The sequence below is a fragment of the Vulpes vulpes genome, chromosome 1 (assembly GCF_048418805.1).
Source record: "Vulpes vulpes isolate BD-2025 chromosome 1, VulVul3, whole genome shotgun sequence".
Classification (NCBI taxonomy): Eukaryota; Metazoa; Chordata; class Mammalia; order Carnivora; family Canidae; genus Vulpes; species Vulpes vulpes.
Window position 1 is genome coordinate 172,082,511 of NC_132780.1, and position 17,770 is coordinate 172,100,280.

General features: G+C 37.8%; 1 protein-coding gene across 6 annotated transcripts in view; it reads right to left on the bottom strand.

Moving 5' to 3' along the window:
* The window catches only part of UBE3D (ubiquitin protein ligase E3D), a 148,002-nt gene that overhangs the window by 21,943 nt on the left and 108,289 nt on the right, over window positions 1-17,770 (bottom strand). For 2 of the 6 annotated variants that reach the window (XM_072736132.1, XM_072736139.1), the window contains exon 10: window positions 5,293-5,485. The exons of 3 other annotated variants lie outside the window; for them this stretch is intronic. In XM_072736132.1, coding sequence (XP_072592233.1) covers window positions 5,293-5,485 — 193 coding nt within the window. Of the gene's footprint in view, window positions 1-5,292; window positions 5,486-8,771; window positions 10,095-17,770 lie in introns of those variants that run through there. One more of the 6 variants, XM_072736156.1, reaches the window with a different exon arrangement.

Sequence of the window (17,770 nt, forward strand, 5' to 3'; positions counted from 1 at the left end):
TTTAAAAATGGGCAAAAGACTGGAATAGACATGGCACAAAAAAGGGTGTCCATGTGGCCCACAGAGAAGGTGCTCAGCTTCATTAGTCATTAAGGCAAACAAATTAAAAGCACAATGAGCTATCATGGCATTTACCAGAATGGCTCAAATAAAAAAGACAGAAAATACTCACTGTTGTTGATGATTTAAGGGAACCAGAATTCATATACCCTGGTGGGAGTTTAAATTAGTACAAATACTTTGGAAAACTGCCAAATATCTACTAAAGCTGAACGGATTCCATAATCCTCCTCCTAGGTAAATATCCACCAGAAAAGCACAGACAAGCACCAAAGACTCTATAGAACTGTTCATAGTTGTAGTGCTTGCAATAGCAACGAACAGCAACCTAAATGTCTGTCTATACAAGAATGGATAAAGCACAGTTTACACTCATCAACTAGAATACTACACAGCAGTGAGAACAAATGAAGGACTGCCATAGGCAATCATAACTTTGAAAGAAAGCAGACTCAAAGGGGCATCTCCTGTATGATTCCACTGACAGGATATTTTGGAATAGGCCATAATCATCAACTATGATAGAATTCAGAGTGGAGATTGCCCTTTGGAGGACAGGATCCACACTCCATTTATTATTTCTTGATCTACATGCTGGTTAGATAGGTGGACCTACTTCTTAAAAATTCACTGATAAGGTTGCCTGGGTGGCTCAGTTGGTTAAGTGGCTGCCTTAAGCTCAGGCCATGATCCTAGGGTTCTGGGATCGAGCCCCATGTTGGGCTCCCTGTTCAGTGGGGAGTCTGCTTCTCACTCTCCCTCTGCCCCTCCTCGGCCCCTGTTTGTCGTCTCTCTCAAATAAATAAAATCTTTTTAAAAAATTCACTGATGAACATTTGTGTACTTTCCTACATGCTATACTTCAATAAAAATTTGACTTACAGAATGTAAAGGAAAAAAAATACTGGGAAAAAGACTGATGGGGACCAGGGAGTCATTTCAATAACTCTTTTCAAATATGCTCTTATCTTCCCTTCTTACACTTGTATAACTCGTACCTGGACTACTCTACCTAAAACCTCCTGAGGGAATTAAATTTTGGCCTTAGGGAAGTGTTTAGACAGTCCATGCACAGACAGTCCTGGGGTGAGAAAGCAGCGTGGGATTGGAGTAGAGTCTGGCACAGGCTGCAGGTGAGTCAGGCCAGGGTTCCTGGTAAGCCTCAGCATTCCTTAACCCAACCTGGAATGTCACACTCTTGCTGGGCCCATTTGCTCAGTGCTCAACAAAGGCATTGGGTCTGAGGCAGCCACAGGGAACAGCAGGCATGGAGCATGGTGACGACTTCCAAAGGGGCATCCCTTTGTCCCACAGGTCACAGTAACAGGCTGACAACTGAATTGTGTAATTCCATCTGAATCTCAGAGGAAATTTCTAGTACAAAGTAGAAAGTTGTTCTTCAGTGGAAAGAAAAATGGATCCGAAAATGTAATGCTGTGAACTAGTTTATAGCACGGGTACTATTAACTCTGATGTTTGTGAAAAACAAGTAGCTCACAACTTGGGTTACTAAAGTTGAATTTCACAAACATTTTTTTCCTTAGGGGAATCTAAACTGTATAATATTAGCCTTCCTGCCAGGGATTTTCAGGCCTTCCTAATGCTTACAGTGGTACCTGGAATACATTCTCTACTAAGCCTGGAGGCAGCCCTGAGTCAGCTCTTCCCGTTACCTGTACACCTAAGCCATTCAGGAGATATTATTCAGAAATGCCTCTGGAGGAGATGCTACAGAGCTCCACCAATAATCTGGCCTTCTCCTCTACCAAGAACTTTTTCTTTAAGTTTAAATTAACTGACTTATAGGCATTCACATCTGCTTTCTTTCCCTTTATGTAGGAGTTGCTGCTTCATCCTTTGGGTGGGACAAACTAGAACTCCCAAGTTAAAAAAAATTGTCCACAAAAACTTCGTCACTCACTCCCTCTCAGAAGCCTGATTTCTATACTTGTCTCTAACCTTCACATTGATTCTCCAGGCTTCGAGGTCTATGAGCAATGAAGCCCATTAGCTAAATTCTTTTGGAAACCTGACAGCCTCACACTGTGCAGTTGTTCCTATGGGCACATCTGCTACACAGTAGGGGAATGAGATTGGATACAGTCCTTCCCCCACCTCCTAACTTTACTGTTTAAAATGGCACCGAGTTTTAGAAGTGGTAGGCAGTAGACAATTAAGGCATCCTTATACTTTGGTCACTATCTTGACATATTCAAATACTCCAGCTTTATGTTCATCATCGATTAAACACTTGAACTGCTGATTCCAGAGAGCTACTTCTTAGAGTGGGATTCAATAGACAAAGCAGTAGTGATTTTCAACTCCCAAACCTTGCATGTGACATAGCACCCTAGTATGTGCAGCAGCCCTTGCTCATGCACACAGACACATGCCTCTTTTTGCTAACACTCGGTGTTTTGGTTTCCCCAGATAAAAAACATTCTTATATCCCCAACTGCAACACCAAACTTCCATGTGGAATGGTGATATCTTATCTAAATCTCTATATATCCCTCCATGAGGTCTTGCATACAGGAGGCTGACAACAAATATTTGTTGGCTGGAAGGAATAGTGATTGAATTAATGCATTACATAACTAGAATCCAAGTTTAGTATATTTCTTTCTTTTTTAAAATTTTTTAGTACATTTCTATACAGTTATCAAAGAAAATAATGTTTCATAGGATGGAGCTAAAAAGAGATTGGGAATTCTGATATTTCTAACCCCAGTATTCCAATACTTTTTCTATGTTACCCAGCAAAGCACCCTTGCCAGAAAATGACTTTGCTTGGAGCTTTGCCCAGCACTGCTTCACAGGCATCAAAGTTGAGAGCAAGGGGCAGAGACCCTCACTGCTCTTCCCAGCTCTCGGAAGAGATAACTATCACATGGGGTCCTGAGGATTCTGGGGTCATTTTGTTTCTTATAAAACTTATTTGTTGGGGTACCACCATAAGATTTCAAGAATTAGAATCGGGATAACAGTCTTCATATTGAAAACACAAACTTAAAGGTGGCATCAATCACTGAGTGATTTAAAATATTGGAATTAGGCAGGTGGTGACACTGACAATGTGAAGACTATTCCAAGTGTTATTCTGAACACTGGGGTACAGTCTGGTCCTTAACAATGACCATGGCTCACCAGTTTTTCAAGTGTTTGCTTGCCATGCATATATTATGTCATTCTAGTCTGTTTAACTCAAAAGATTTAATCCCACAAGATCACCTATAATTAGAGAGTGATGATGCATTCTTAGAAGACAAATATAGACACCACAGAGGTGATGCATCAGCAGTCTGAAAATAATTAATGCTTATCCTCACAAGGCCACCTACACCAAGACACTTGGGAACAGTTCACTATTGCCATAATGTCATAGAAGGATGGCAAAATCATTTTTCTTATCTGCAGAAGTAGGTCACAGCAAGAACATTAGGCCACCCCCCCCAAAAAAAACCCCCCAAAATCCAGAGTGGACATGAATAGTTTTGTGACACAACCTTTTAATTTTTCAACTCAATGTAAGAATGTAAGACTTGGTCACTGATTAACTCTGTTCTCTCTACACATCTCCCTACATGGTAATAGACCGGAATGAGGCCTTGAAATGCAGTATTTGCAGCACAGCAAAAAAGCTCCATTACCAGAATGCTGCTTCTTGACTGACAAGAGCTCAAGGATTTGAGGCAGCCACTGGTTTTGTTGTTGTTTTATTTCCAATGACAAAATAAAACCGATCATCATAAATTAGCACATCTATCAGGAGTCTGAGCTAGGCAAAATATAGTCATAGAGGCTAAAGGTTATAGCACTTCCAGCTTTTAAACTCAGCATATGGCACACGTGGGGCAGCATTTTATTCCCATCCATATGTCTGTTTAAGCTCAACTCAACAGAACTTGCAAAAACAGTCTGAGTTTTGTGCATTGCACTAGTGCTGGTGCCTTCTAAATAATAAGTGCCTTTCCCAGTGCCAATGAACAGGGTATAAAAAGGGGTCGCACAGTAGTGGGAAGAGGGACCAGGACATTCACGTGGATGATTCTATAATCTCAGGAAACTTATCAGAGAGGCAGAAATCCACACTGCCTAAGGCTTTGCCCTGTCATCAGTCAGACAGACACAGCATGATTCCCATACCAGCAGCTTTTCCCAGTCACCGCTGGGGCTCCTTACAATCAGGCACTTGGGTTCACAGACTCACTGACACTGGACTTTCTTCTTGGGGAACAGATAAATTATCTCCAGGAAACCAGGCTTCTCTCCTAACTATGTGCTCTTATTGACCTACATTTTTAAAGAAATTTATTCTGAAGTTGTGGGAAGGGCTAGAACCCATTCTTTGGCTCCAATTCTGAGTTACTCATTTGGCGCAGTCCTTCCTCTCTCTTTTCCCCTCAAATGTACTGAAAAGCTTTCCTCTGTCTTTTTTTCCCCTTGCTTTCCTTACTTCCTTCTTGCTCAGACTAATCCTATTTCATTTTTTACAGAATATGATTTTCTGTGTTCACTTTATCATTTTTACTCCTCTTAGTATCATTGATGACCTTCAAGCTTAGTTATTCCCTGCTTTCTCTTCCACATTCATCCTTATTTTTCCCCCATTTTAGCACTGAAGGACAACTGTACAATGAGTAAATTCTGAAGTTGTGTCACAGTTCCCCTAGGGACAATCTTCTTCCTCGAGCTATTAGATTGGAAAATGGTTTTTTAAAAAAACATCAAGGCTTTGTCACAGAGCAGGTGCAATCATTAAAATGTAAAATTAGTCCTTTTTCCAACAAAAGTGGCGTGATACTTTACTTCTAACTGCACAAAAGGATTTAGGAAATGGAATATAAAAAAAACCTATCAAGAGCTTTGAAGAGTTAGGTGCCAAGTTATATGATATTTTGTTCCTACAGTGTCGATGATAAAGCCATAGCAGGGTGGAATGCTATAATTTTGCTTTCTGTATTCACTATTGCAAGGTCAATTAATTTAAGCACTGAAAATTGACCTGCTTTTTATTCACGCACACATCTGTTTACTCATTTATTCAAGACATTCATTGGGTTCTTCCAATGTGCCAGGCAGAGTAATAAAATAAAAATTAAAAATCTTTTTTATACTAAGAAACATGTCAATGGTTAGTCCCTATTCTAGACATACCACTCACTTCAAAGATAATCTCATAAATTCTATTTACCTGCAGAAAATGAGGAGCAGCAGTAATAATAAACTTACCTGCAGGCAGATTCAGGAAGGCATACATAGTTTCACAGCACTCTGTAAAACCTGTGACTGTTTCACTAGCTATTAACTGGCAGCCTAGTGGGCTTGGACCACAGTGGGGAGAAAGGCTCTGGGCTTGCATTCCAGCTCTGTGGTTTGCTGCTGGTATGGCTTTTCTTAGGCCTCCCTGAGCCTCCGTTTCCTTCTGTGAAAAACAGAACTAGCTGTATTAGTCCCCAATAGTGGCTATGATGATTAAATGAAATAAAATCCACAAATCTACTACTATGCCCATCTCAAAGTTGATGCTCAATTAGTGGTACCATTATCATGACTGGAGTTTACGGATAGAAGAAATGACTGCCCCAAACCAAGTTATTCTTTTCTTTTCAGAAGAGGAATGATAACGTTGATTTCAAGGAGACATAGGTTAAAAATTAGTGTATCGCATGCATTAGCTCTGCTCCTCTTGAGTTGTGCTATTTCTCTCACCAAGCACCCCATTTATTATTTCCATAAATGCACATCCACATGAGCACCCTATTCACTGATGCTTACCTGCCATCATTATCTTTTTCTCCTTTTAGCCCAAACTTGTTTAGAGAAAGCTCAACACAGGAAAGTAGTCACCTACTTTACATGAGTCAACAAAGGGAAGGCAATGAATCAATTTCTTTTTGCTTAGGGTTGCAGGTGAGGGAAATGTGAGGAAGAGAATAATAAGGATTTTTTGGGCCCCCGAAAAGAGTGACTTAATGATTCAAGCCTAGCAACAGAAACTGATGCTTGGTTGTAGAGAAGACTATTGATTTCATGTGTTCACTTCAATTTGGTTCACAAAACTACACGACATTAGAGCTGGAAGAGATGTAAAAAATAATTCAGTCAAATCCCATTTTTTTAGAGATAGAGAATTTGAGGTCCATAGAAGTCTTAGATGTCTTGTGAAGGCGACCCAGCTAATTGCTACAGAACTAGAACTAGAATCTAGGTTTCTCACATTTTCATTCCAAAAGAAATTTAAAATGACTAGGGTATAGTGTATTTAGGTGGTTGTCTTTGTCTGTTTGCCAATGTGTTTTTGTCTAGTGTGGAAAAGAATCAGACTTTTAAAAGGGGTTTGGACCTGGGTGATTTACTTTATGTGCCTAGTGGTGGTAGTGAGCAGCCCATCAATGCTTTGAAATGACACGCAAAATTTTAAGTGGATATGCATTTTTAGGGGTGGGGGAGGGGCAGAGAGAGACTCTTTTTTTGTTCTTTTTGTTAAAGATTTTATTTCCTTATTTTTAGAGAGTGCATGCGAGAGAGCACATGCAGAGGGAGAGGCAGAGGGAGAAGATAGAGAATCCTAAGCAAACTCCCCATTGAGGATGGAGCTGGAAAAAAGGCTCCCTTCTCATGACTTTGAGATCATGACTGGGCCGAAATCAGAGTTGGATGCCTAACCAACTGAGCCACTCAGGTGCTCTGTGGGCGTACATTTTTCTAGGAATAAGGTCCAAAGCTTCAACATAGTCTCAGAAGCATCAGCAAACAAAACAAAGTTAAGTGCAGTGGATTGGGTAGAGACAAGAGTAATAAGGCCAGAGGTTTCGAAGCTGCTGCAGGCTGGGATGCTTCTAGTGCAGGCATGGAGGATGTAGGGTAAGAGGAGGCTAGCTGGCAAAGAGAACTCTGTGGTCCCACCTTGCTTTCCAGAAGGGAGGCTTTATTTTGTATCTGTTTTCCACATTAGCGTTCTGCTCAATTTGCTGCAGGAAGGATGCTACTACTGGCAGTAGGGGGAATGAAAACCACTATTGGACCATATTTTATAAAATTTCAATAAATGTGTGGCCCTCCCTCTGCCCATTAAAAAAAAAATAACCTTCAGCATTCTGTCAAGAGTTCCTTCTCCTCACTTGATGGGATGAGCACTGGGTGTTACTCTGTATGTTGGTAAATTGAACACCAATAAAAATTAATTTAAAAAAAAAAAGAGTTCCTTCTCCTGACTATATCTGTTGTTCTGTGTTTAACAACCAAGGTATCTCTTGTCTTCCCCATATCTTCAATGAATGCCTGCTAGTGGCAAGAAAATAAGGACCAGAAATTGAAAGTGGTTGGAAAAAAAGAATCTGAGTCCATCCTATCTTATTTCATGAGGATAACAGAAATCACTTTCTTTTTTCTTTTCCCTAGCTTCTCACAGGATGATCTTCATCCCAAAGGCCAGGGGTGCTGCAATAGCTGTATCAGAAACCCCAAGTGGATTGTCCATCTTTTTCTTTATAACCTGAGAAAAGATCTTCCCTCTATTTTTCTCAGATAATAAAGAGTTGAAGGTATATATTTAGAAACCAGTAGTTTTAAGTTTTATAGAATGTTTGAAACTTGGGATGGGGAAAAATGAGAACTAGCAAAAAGCAATAAAGCTTAGAAAGTAATATATTTGGTCATTTTCACCCAAAATTAGAACTTCATGCCCCTAAGACACAAGCCTAAATAATATTGTTTGTGTTGCATTAACCTTAAGGTATAATATGGCAAAAGCAGATTACAGGAAATCACAAAAAAACCTGTTATAACATTAGCAGCAGCTAGCAGGAGTATTTTGGCAAGCAATCACTCTTACAGATTGAGTTATAAACATTGGGATCATGGCCTGGGTCTGTGTGAGTTTAGACACAATTTGCACATAAATATATGACTTCAAAAATAAGTACCATATTGAAAAATGGCCACCCCACAAGATATTTTATATGAGGTTTGATGTTTCTCTTGTTTTGCATTTTGCCCTTCACTTAACGTGTTTATGAAGGACAGGAGAGCCCAGGGTTGGAGGAATAGTGAGGGATCAGCTGGTTCAACTCTACCTCTCCTGCGCTCCACAACTTGTCAACATGGTATACATGGATTTAGGATTTTCAAAGATACTATCTCATTGAATAGCTGGACCAAACCCAATAATCTTCTGGTTATTGTGAATTATATTATAAAGTATAAGATAGTGGCACCTGGGTGGCACAGTTGGTTAAGCATCCAACTCTTGATTTTGGCTCAAGTCATGACTGTGAGATGGAGCCCCACATGGGGCTCTGCTCTGGATGTGGAACCTGCTTAGGATTCTCTCTCTCTCTTTCCTGCCTCTTGCCCTCTACTCTCTTCCTCTCTCTCTCAAATAAATAAATAAATCTTTTTTTTAAAGTATAAGATAATGTTCCCATTTTTGAGAAATTTATGATCTCACTGGAAACCCTGGACATACATTTAAGCAGCTGTCAGTCATTCTAAGTGGGGGGCAGCCAGAGCAGGGGGTGATGAAAACACAGCTGTTAATCATATTGCCTTCTTTGGTACCCGTAAAGGCTAAGTACTCAATAGGAGGTATATAAAATATAATGTAGCTTGTTGCACTAGAGGAACACAGATAATACAGCACTGGGCTGCAACATTGGAGCCACGTCTCTCATAGTAATAATATGTTCAAAGTCAGAAATGAGAGGAAATAAAAGTAACAGCCATTTATTTAGTATTTATTACATTCCAAGTACTCCTCAATATATTCACTGATTTATCATTACAATAACCATAAGGTAAAAACAAACATAGGCTCAAAGACATACTTGCCTAAGGTTCCACAGCCAGCACATAGGGGCTGAGATTTCACATCAAAGCTGAGTTCTAAGCCCATGCTCCAATCTCAACTCCTCATCCTTGTTATTTCCAAGATTCTTCAAATGTGTTAACATACCTATGATGATGCCTTGTTCAATTATGAAATATAGCAAAGCTCATAAAGTATGTAGAACTTTCTGTAGAAATTTTACTGATATCTAAGTATGTAATAATTTTCTATGTTTCATATTAATATATCTCAAGGACTATTACTACAGTATATTCAAGATAATGAGATAGAGGACACATTATATTTAGTTTCTGAAGGTTTATATCAAAGGCCATACATTCAGAATACATTCATAACTGATAAATTGTTTGGATATTTTACTCAGCTTGATGAATGGAATACTGAGATGAGATCAAGATATTTAAGCATTGGGATAGAGTCAGTGTTGGTGGGGGAAGGCAGATATAAATCTGTTATATTTAATGGTACTGTTTTAAGAAAATGACTGTAAACAAATAACATCAACACACATTTTAAGTATAACTTTTAAGTAGAAACAAATACAATGGACTGTACAGTATAAGGAAAGTACACTTATAAAGTCCTATCTGCTGCTTGAAGAAAGTCAGCTGAAGGTACATTCACTTCTGGATGCAGCAGCTAATTCATATAATGCCTGGGCGTGTTCAGTCAAATCCAATAATGCCAACTTTATTAGTTTTAGATTATGACATTTTAGAAGGAACCTTCCATTTTATCTACACAGATTCTGGCACTTGCAGCATCTCATCAGAAGTCAGACACTAGTTATTAAAAGCTGGTTTCGAAGGATTGAATCTGATGATTAAGGATGACTGTAGAGAAGGGGTACATGGGGCCACTTAGAGAACAAAGGAAAGGCTAAGCTTCTGCCTCAAAAATCCTGCATGAGCCTCCTTTTCTAAAGGATATTGAAAATGACATCTCACGTGGGGCACTTTTTTCCAGTTCTCATAAGGAAATGAATTCCCACTCTCTCCTGAGAGAGAACAGAAGCTCAACTGGGAAGAAAGGAGAAAGCAAGGAAGGCAAGCCCAGTGCCAACAGCAGCAGCAAAGGCAGGAAGAAAGGAAGTTAACTTCTTTGTTTTGGCAGCAGTTTTGTATTTGCCTTTGTGGCATCTCTGAATTCCTGAAAGCGCCATCCATAATCACTGGCCCTTCTCCTAGGGAAGTAAAAAGAAAGAGCAAGCAAAAGAACTTTATGTCCTAAATCTTACTGTGACAGGAACCTTTCACAAAGCTGAGCTTTCTAGGCTACTCATATGCATGATTTATGGTGAAGGTTCGAGGCTCTTAAAGTCATTTTACAAATGAGAAAATGCTTAGTACCTTAGCAGGTACTAAGAAAAATACCTGAGTGTGCTTGATGAAAAAGTTGAAAAGAAGACCAAAGCCTTTTCCGGAAAGGGTCCTAGTTTAGCTTATATAATTAGTGCTGTGGAAACATAAGGTTTGTTGTAACAGGATAACTTAATGAGACATAAACTAGTGTACCGTCTTTGATGCTATGGACTCCTTTGCAAATGATTGCAAGAGTTTTCACTCTCCTTTCCTTTCTCTCATGCACAGGAAAGGCAGAAAGACCCCAGTGAGTTTGAATGCCTACCTCCCTTACCCCTCCTGGAGGCTACAGCTTCCAGAGGCCAGGGAAGGAGGCCACTCCACAAGAACAAAGTAGGCTTTCTGAGATGCAAATCAGGGGAGACAAGGTTAATAAATTCCAGAGCAGTGGCTCTGTTTTTAGTGTCTGGCCTTATAAGTATCAGATCTGAGAGGGCAGATGATTATGACGATGCCAGGGGAGACCCTGGATGCAGCAGCACGGGTCTCTGGAACTAGCCTGGCACACAGGGAGTTGAAACACCAGGAAACTGTCATCTTTTGATTTTGGGCAGAGTGTCTTCCCAGAAATCTTTTTTTCTGATTTTCCTGGACTGACAGAGACTGGTTACTTTAGGGGAAGGAAAACTTGCTTGAGAAAAATAGACATTGCTGTCTCAGTATTTATCCCCAAACTGGAGAACAGAAAACAGTGTCACACACGAAAAAGAAGGTTCACTGAAAACACTCCCTACTTGAGAAAACAGTACTTCAAATACCACCACATGAAATTGCTGTACTAAGAAAGTCACACTTTCCAAGTCTGATTCATAGCATTAATGTTCAACTGGAAAAAAAAATATAAATTTCTAAGAAACACTTCCATACAGGGAAGTATATATTAACACTATAACCAAATACCACACGGTTGGCTGAAGTTGAGAGAGAAGTGTTTGAGGATAAATTACGGAACAAAAGGTATCCACGTCTAGCAATTAATCTCTAAAGTCCTTGGCCAAAGCTTCTCTTCTCATCCAAGCTGACAAATGTGTTTTGGGATTTGATAGCCAGAAAAATCCTTGGGAGGTATTTTAAGAGTAATTTTTCTTAGAGGAAGCAAAGGAGTAAAGAAGGCAAGGTGAAATGCCTTCAATATTTCTTTGATATGCTTATCTTTTTAATATGATAACAGCACACTGATCTGCAACAAGACAATTTAAATGGAAATTTAAGATTTATTACACATTTTGCTGTCTTTCAAAATAGCAATGCACCAAACCTAAAAAGATTTCATCAATTTATAATTTAACATTTTCTTGATGATCCAAGGTCAATATTATAAATTACCTACTAGTTGTGAGATCTTGGGCAAATCACCTGAATCTTCAGTGTCCTCATCTTTACCATGGGAATGATAGTATCTGTCTTATAGAATAGTGGTGATGGATTAAATGAGATCATCCCTGCAAAGCACTTAGCATAGAGCCCTTTACACTATTAAGAGACTCAAAATGGTGGTTACTGTTTCTTTTTAATATATTTCTCTGCTCATGATTATGATCTAGAAAACTGAGTTGACCTGTAAGTTTAACTTCTGAAGTTACCACCTAAAATTTAAAACTTATATTCTCTTTTAGAAAAGAAAAAAAGATCAAATAACCATTTCTTTCAATGTGGTAGACTTAATGTCAGAAGCAGCCCTTGGTATAAAAGACTAAAAATGTTGAATAAATATTTTTAAAATCTCTAATACATAGTTGAGTTGTCAGGAGAATAACTGAATCCTATAAGGTAAGAAAGAATTCTGAAACCTCTTGGTAAGCCAGGGCTGAAGAAAGAGTTTTCCAGAGGAATCCGCTCATCCTTGAAGGTCAAGACTAGAGCATGAGCTTTATGCTGGGGGTCAGAGGACAAGCTTGGGACCCTGTAAAATAAAAGGCTGGATCAGAAGCCCTTAAGATACCTGCTCCTCCTTCCCTGCCACTACCTCGTGGTAAATGAATTAGAAAAACAATCTGCCCTCCAGAGGCTGACAGTAGATGAAGCTATTTACCTGCCTCAGCCTTGGTCAGTCTGGCAAGGAGGGTGAAGGGAAAGGCACCTCTGAGAATCCCCCCTTTTTTTTTTCCTCTGAGAATTCCTAATCACAAGTTCACTCTTGGGAATATTTGGGGATAGAATCCATACTATTTATGGGACCTCATAAACGATCCTTTCTGGAAGAACATACTTTTAATCTAGACCTCAAAGAGCTCCCACAGGAAAAAAAAAAAAAAAGCTCCCACAGATAAATACTAGGGAGAACATGAGCCCACGGTCACTATCACTTACCTACTTCATGACCACAGACAACTTTGAAAATATTTCTGTGACTCAGTTTCCTCATGTAACAAATGTAGATGATAATAGGACTTGTAATCGGGACTCTTGAAAAAATTAAATAAGTTACTATGTATAATATGCTAGGAATGGTGACTACCCCACCACAGTAAATACTCAATAAATATTAGCTATTACTAAAGGATATGGGAAACTATTTATGACATAAATGAAGAAAGTAGGATTTAACATTATATATAACCTGCTTCTGGTTTTTCTTCATCTCTTTAACTGCCCTCCTTCTGCCGCAGCATGCCTGCAGAGAAAACACTGGAAGGAAATAGACCAACATGCTAACTCTGTAGGATATGACTCAGGGAAATTTATTTTCCTTTTAGACTTTTTAGTTTTTAAATTTCCAACAACCATTATATATTTCTTCTACAATTAGAAATACTTAAAATAAGAAAAGACTACTGTTTCCTCTCGTTGTATCCCATTACCCACTCCTCCCCCCTAATGCTAGCATGCTCGTTTTCTTCACAGAGTGACAATTTAGCCACATAATTTTCAGGTTAGTAGGTAAAGAAGAGAAGGACATCTAAAGGAAAAAAAAAAAAAACATATCAGAAAGAAAAAACTGGCAGGTTCCCACATCATGGAGGAGAAAAATAGTTTAAATACTTCCATGCATAAAAACAGATTGGCCAGTGATGGCACTCATGTTAAAAGCCAGCAGAGGTGTGGGGGTAAGGAAGATTTTTTTATCCCCTCGGGTTTAACTTGCTTAGCTTTTGTGATTATGGCCCACAAAGTCAAGATGTCCTATATGTATAATTATAGACAAATATCTGAATGATAAGGGCAAGTAACACAGTTATATCTGAAAACAAAGTCTACTTTAAAAATAAAATACATTATTTGAAGAAGGAATAATAAACCAAAGTCACCTTTCTTGTAATTTAGATATATTTTAGTCTTTAAGAATCAATCTACTATAACAAAAATGTCCCTGGAGTGCTGTCATATTTTCTGCCTGCCCAGCACCTTCTTCTGGACACCCTTGAAATGTTTGAAGAATTTCTTTGGTCCTACTTTCCTAGGACAGAGCCAGAAAACTTGTTTCCCCTGCCTTCCCTGAAGTCAGGGCAGCATTATGGGACCAGATTCTGCCAACCAAATGCCCTGCTCAGCACTAAGTTTGAGAAGTAACTTGAGGAAGAAATAATGGAGAATCCATCCTATGGTGACCATAGAGGGAAGTATCAGACTTTCTGAGGGTAGGAGGTCCCCTGGATAAGTGACGTAGTGACATTTTCCCTAAAACAACCTGGTTGGCGTACTGGGCTCTGTTCCTGGCTGCACATGTAACTACTGGATACCCTTTAATAAATTCTGCTTCTGCTCAAACTAGCCAGGGTGAGTTCTATGGTTTCAAAGAAACCTGAAAATATGAGGAATGATGATAATGAAGCCTCTAAAACATGAAGAATAACAGTAGATGCACCACAAAATTACAAAAATACTAAATAACTATTATCTCACTGGTTGGTCCTTTGTACACAGTAGAGACTAAATTCTCATTTACAGGTGGGGAAACTTTCCCAAGATCACACAACTTATAAGCATATGGTAGAACTGGTATTCAAATCCACATATTTCTGGCTCCAGAGTCCGAAATCTCACACTGACATAAACCTCTCCCCTGATACAACCCAACAGGGGATATAAAAAAAATATCTAATGACACTTTAAAAATACTTCCTAAAGAGGGAAATCCCAGTGTGCTTTATCCAAGCCCCTTTTCAGACTCTTCAGTTCACTTTACTGTGACTTCTAAACTAAAACACAGAAATGGAATGAAATCCATATAAAAAGTGAGTAAGAATGCAAAAATTTGTTCAGATGCTTAATAGATCCCGGGAACCACACATATGAATGACTTTCTTTTTAAAGCCAATTCCTATCAATCACTAAAAATAAAACAATACTACAATCTCTCAGGGACATCTGAGAACATTAATATTGTTACATATATCATAAAAAGCAAAGGACAGGAAATATGAATTTTTAAAAATACAGTTCAACTATATCCTGATATCTGTAATCAGCTCTATATTGCAAATTGCCACTTCATCATGGTAATTTTGCAAATGTACTGGGAAGCTTTAGAAGACCTTTTAACACCTGTCTTAGGGAGACCAACCACCTTATATTAGCCCCTCTGCACATTTAGAAAACAAGATTCATTTACCAAGTCTGCTTAAATCTTAAAATATGAATGTATTCAGTGATAATTTTATTTTGCAGAGTAGAAAGAAACACAAGGGAGCTTCTAAATGTTGGCTCTCATTATACTTCCAATTATTTCAATTATTTCAGATTATGCATAAGGCATTTCTCCTTTGATAAAATGCTGGATAAAGATAACCAGGGGAATCTAAATAGCAGCAGTCTTTGTACATATGGTAAATTATGTTCTTGGGGGGGGGACAAAAAGCTCTAAGTTAGGTGATGTAGTATGAATTTGATTTTCTTATGGAGACACTATTGTAACAAAGCCTCGCATAACTAAACCTAGTCCAAAATTTATATATAATAATTATAAACATCTCATTTAATAAACTGTTCTGCATTATTTCAAACATAATTCCAAAAAAAACAAAATTGCAACCAAATAATAAAACCATGCCTACAATGATTCCTGCTTGATTTTATGTTAAAAACCAGAGGATAAAAAAAGGCATAATCAGAACCCATAGAAATAACAAATCTTTCTTTGGGTAAACATAAGATGTCCATTTAGCCCTACAAACCAATAAACTCTTTCTTAAGGATTTTCTTACTTCATAGGAATGAGTGGCTTTTCAATAGCCATGTTTGTCCTGTATGACCTTGGGCCCCGATCACATCTGACAGAGATAAACTCTGACCTAATAGAACTGCCTATCTTATCACAGAACTAAGACTTTTGGGAAAAAAGGGTGACTTAACTGCTTTTTGAGAAAATATCATTTTTGCTAAGCTTTTTTTATAATTAAAGACCCAGATATGGGCTTTCTAGAACTAAAAACCAAAAGATTTTCAATTTTCTTAAGATTCCAACTCCTCAATACCACCAGCTATTCTTTGAACATTGATGTGAAGGCACTGGAGTCTTTAAAAAGATGAAGATAACCAACATTTACTTCTTCAGCATTTTTCCATCCATTCTTTCCACTTCTCAGAATGTGAGTTCATACCATTACAAGCTACAAGGCTCTGAAATAAATGGTGGCCAAACTGGAAGACAATTAATTATGGTGTGTACATGACTCTACATCAAGCCTTAGATGTTATCTTACATTTAATAGTAATAAAGTAAGCTACACTCAGTCTGATGTCTTAATTTGTATCCAGCTACCTCCTGGTCCCAACTCTCAAATGGAATTTGGCCATCCCCTAACACCTCTCTACTTTAGTTGGCATCAGTATGTTTCCTTTCTTAAGGCTCTAATGATAAGCCTTGGTCTAGTCCCCTATCTTGTACAGAATATTTTTGTTTTATTTTTTTGATTTGCTATCTTATATTTTAAAACTTTTATTTTGAAATATTTTTAAATTTAGATAAAATTGCAAAAAAAGTACAGAGCATCCCCATAAGCAATTTACCTAGCTACTCCTAATGTCAACATCTTACATAATCACAAGATGATTATCAAAACTATGAAATTAATATTTGTACAACCCTATTAGGTAAACTACAGATCTTATTCAAATTTCACCAGTTTTTCCACTATTATTTTTCATTTGTTACATTTACAGCCCTAATCAATTTGGAGTTTATTGCTATGTATGGTGTTAACATATGGATCTAATTTTATCTTTTTCTAAAAAGCCACCCAATTGTTCATAGCAGCATAATTACGATAGTAAAAAAAATAGTCAACCAAATATCCACTAACTGATGAATGGATAAATAAAATGTGATATATCTATATAATGGAATATTATTCAGCAATAAAGAAGACTGAAGCATTGATCTATGCTATGACATAGATAAACCATGAAAACTATGCTCACTGAAAGAAGTTGATCACAGAAGACCACACTGTCATCATTTTTTTAAAACTCTGTAATTTTAATTTATATGTTCCCTTTCACCCAGGAGTTGTTTAATAAGAGAATTTATTAATACCTAGGTATAAAGGCTTTCCTCTTTTTTGTCTTTTTTGTTTTTGTTGGCAAACTGTGGCTTTTAAGCATTTAAAAATGTCGTTTGTCATGTTTAATGCACTGTGGCTTGAATTCTGTGTTGTCTAGTATCAGAATCACTACCATTCCTTTTTGTTTCCATTTACACAATACAAACATAATTCTACCTTTGTCCATCCTTTCTTTTTAGAATATTTGAATCACTGTTTTAGCTAGTATCTGATATAGAATATATACTTGGGTTTTACAACGTAAGCCAAATTGTAAATCTTTTTAATAGGTAAATTAAGCCCATTCACATTTATCGTTAGGACTGATATGTTTAGTCACACGTTTATCATAATATTTTATAATTACGAATTAAAAATAAAATTCCTGTTTCTTTCGCTACAAGAGGCACATATTGATATTTAGGAAAGTTTCTTACTTTAATTCTAGTGATTACCTTTGTACTTATATTTTTAAATGTTCTTTATTTAGGGGCGTGTGGATGGCTGTCAGTTAAGCATCTGCCTCCAGCTCAGGTCATGATCTTGAAGTCCCAGGATCAAGCCCCACATCGGGCTCTCTGCTCAGCAGGGAGTCTGCTTCTCCCTCTGCCCCTCATTCTGCTCATGCTCCCTCCCTCTCTTTTGCTCTATCAAATAAAAAAAAAGTCTTAAAAAAATTTATTTAACTATTCACCATATTACATTTCTCTTTTGGCTAGGGGTATTCTTTATCATCCATTTATTATCAATTCAAAAAATGATTTTTTTCTATTTTCATCTTTCTCTATCCCTTCTCCCTTCAGTTTTTTAGTTATACTATTTCAATTTTGTCACAGAACATAACATGTGTGTTAGTCTTCTATCATCATGCCCATCTCTATTCTAGTCTTACATGAATATCTATATATATTTAAAGGCCATGATCAATGTTAGTCCTATGCTGACGTTTTCTCTGTCATTAGTTGGGAATCCTCTAGTGTAGAGGTCAACACCCTTTTCCTGTAAAAAACCAGAAA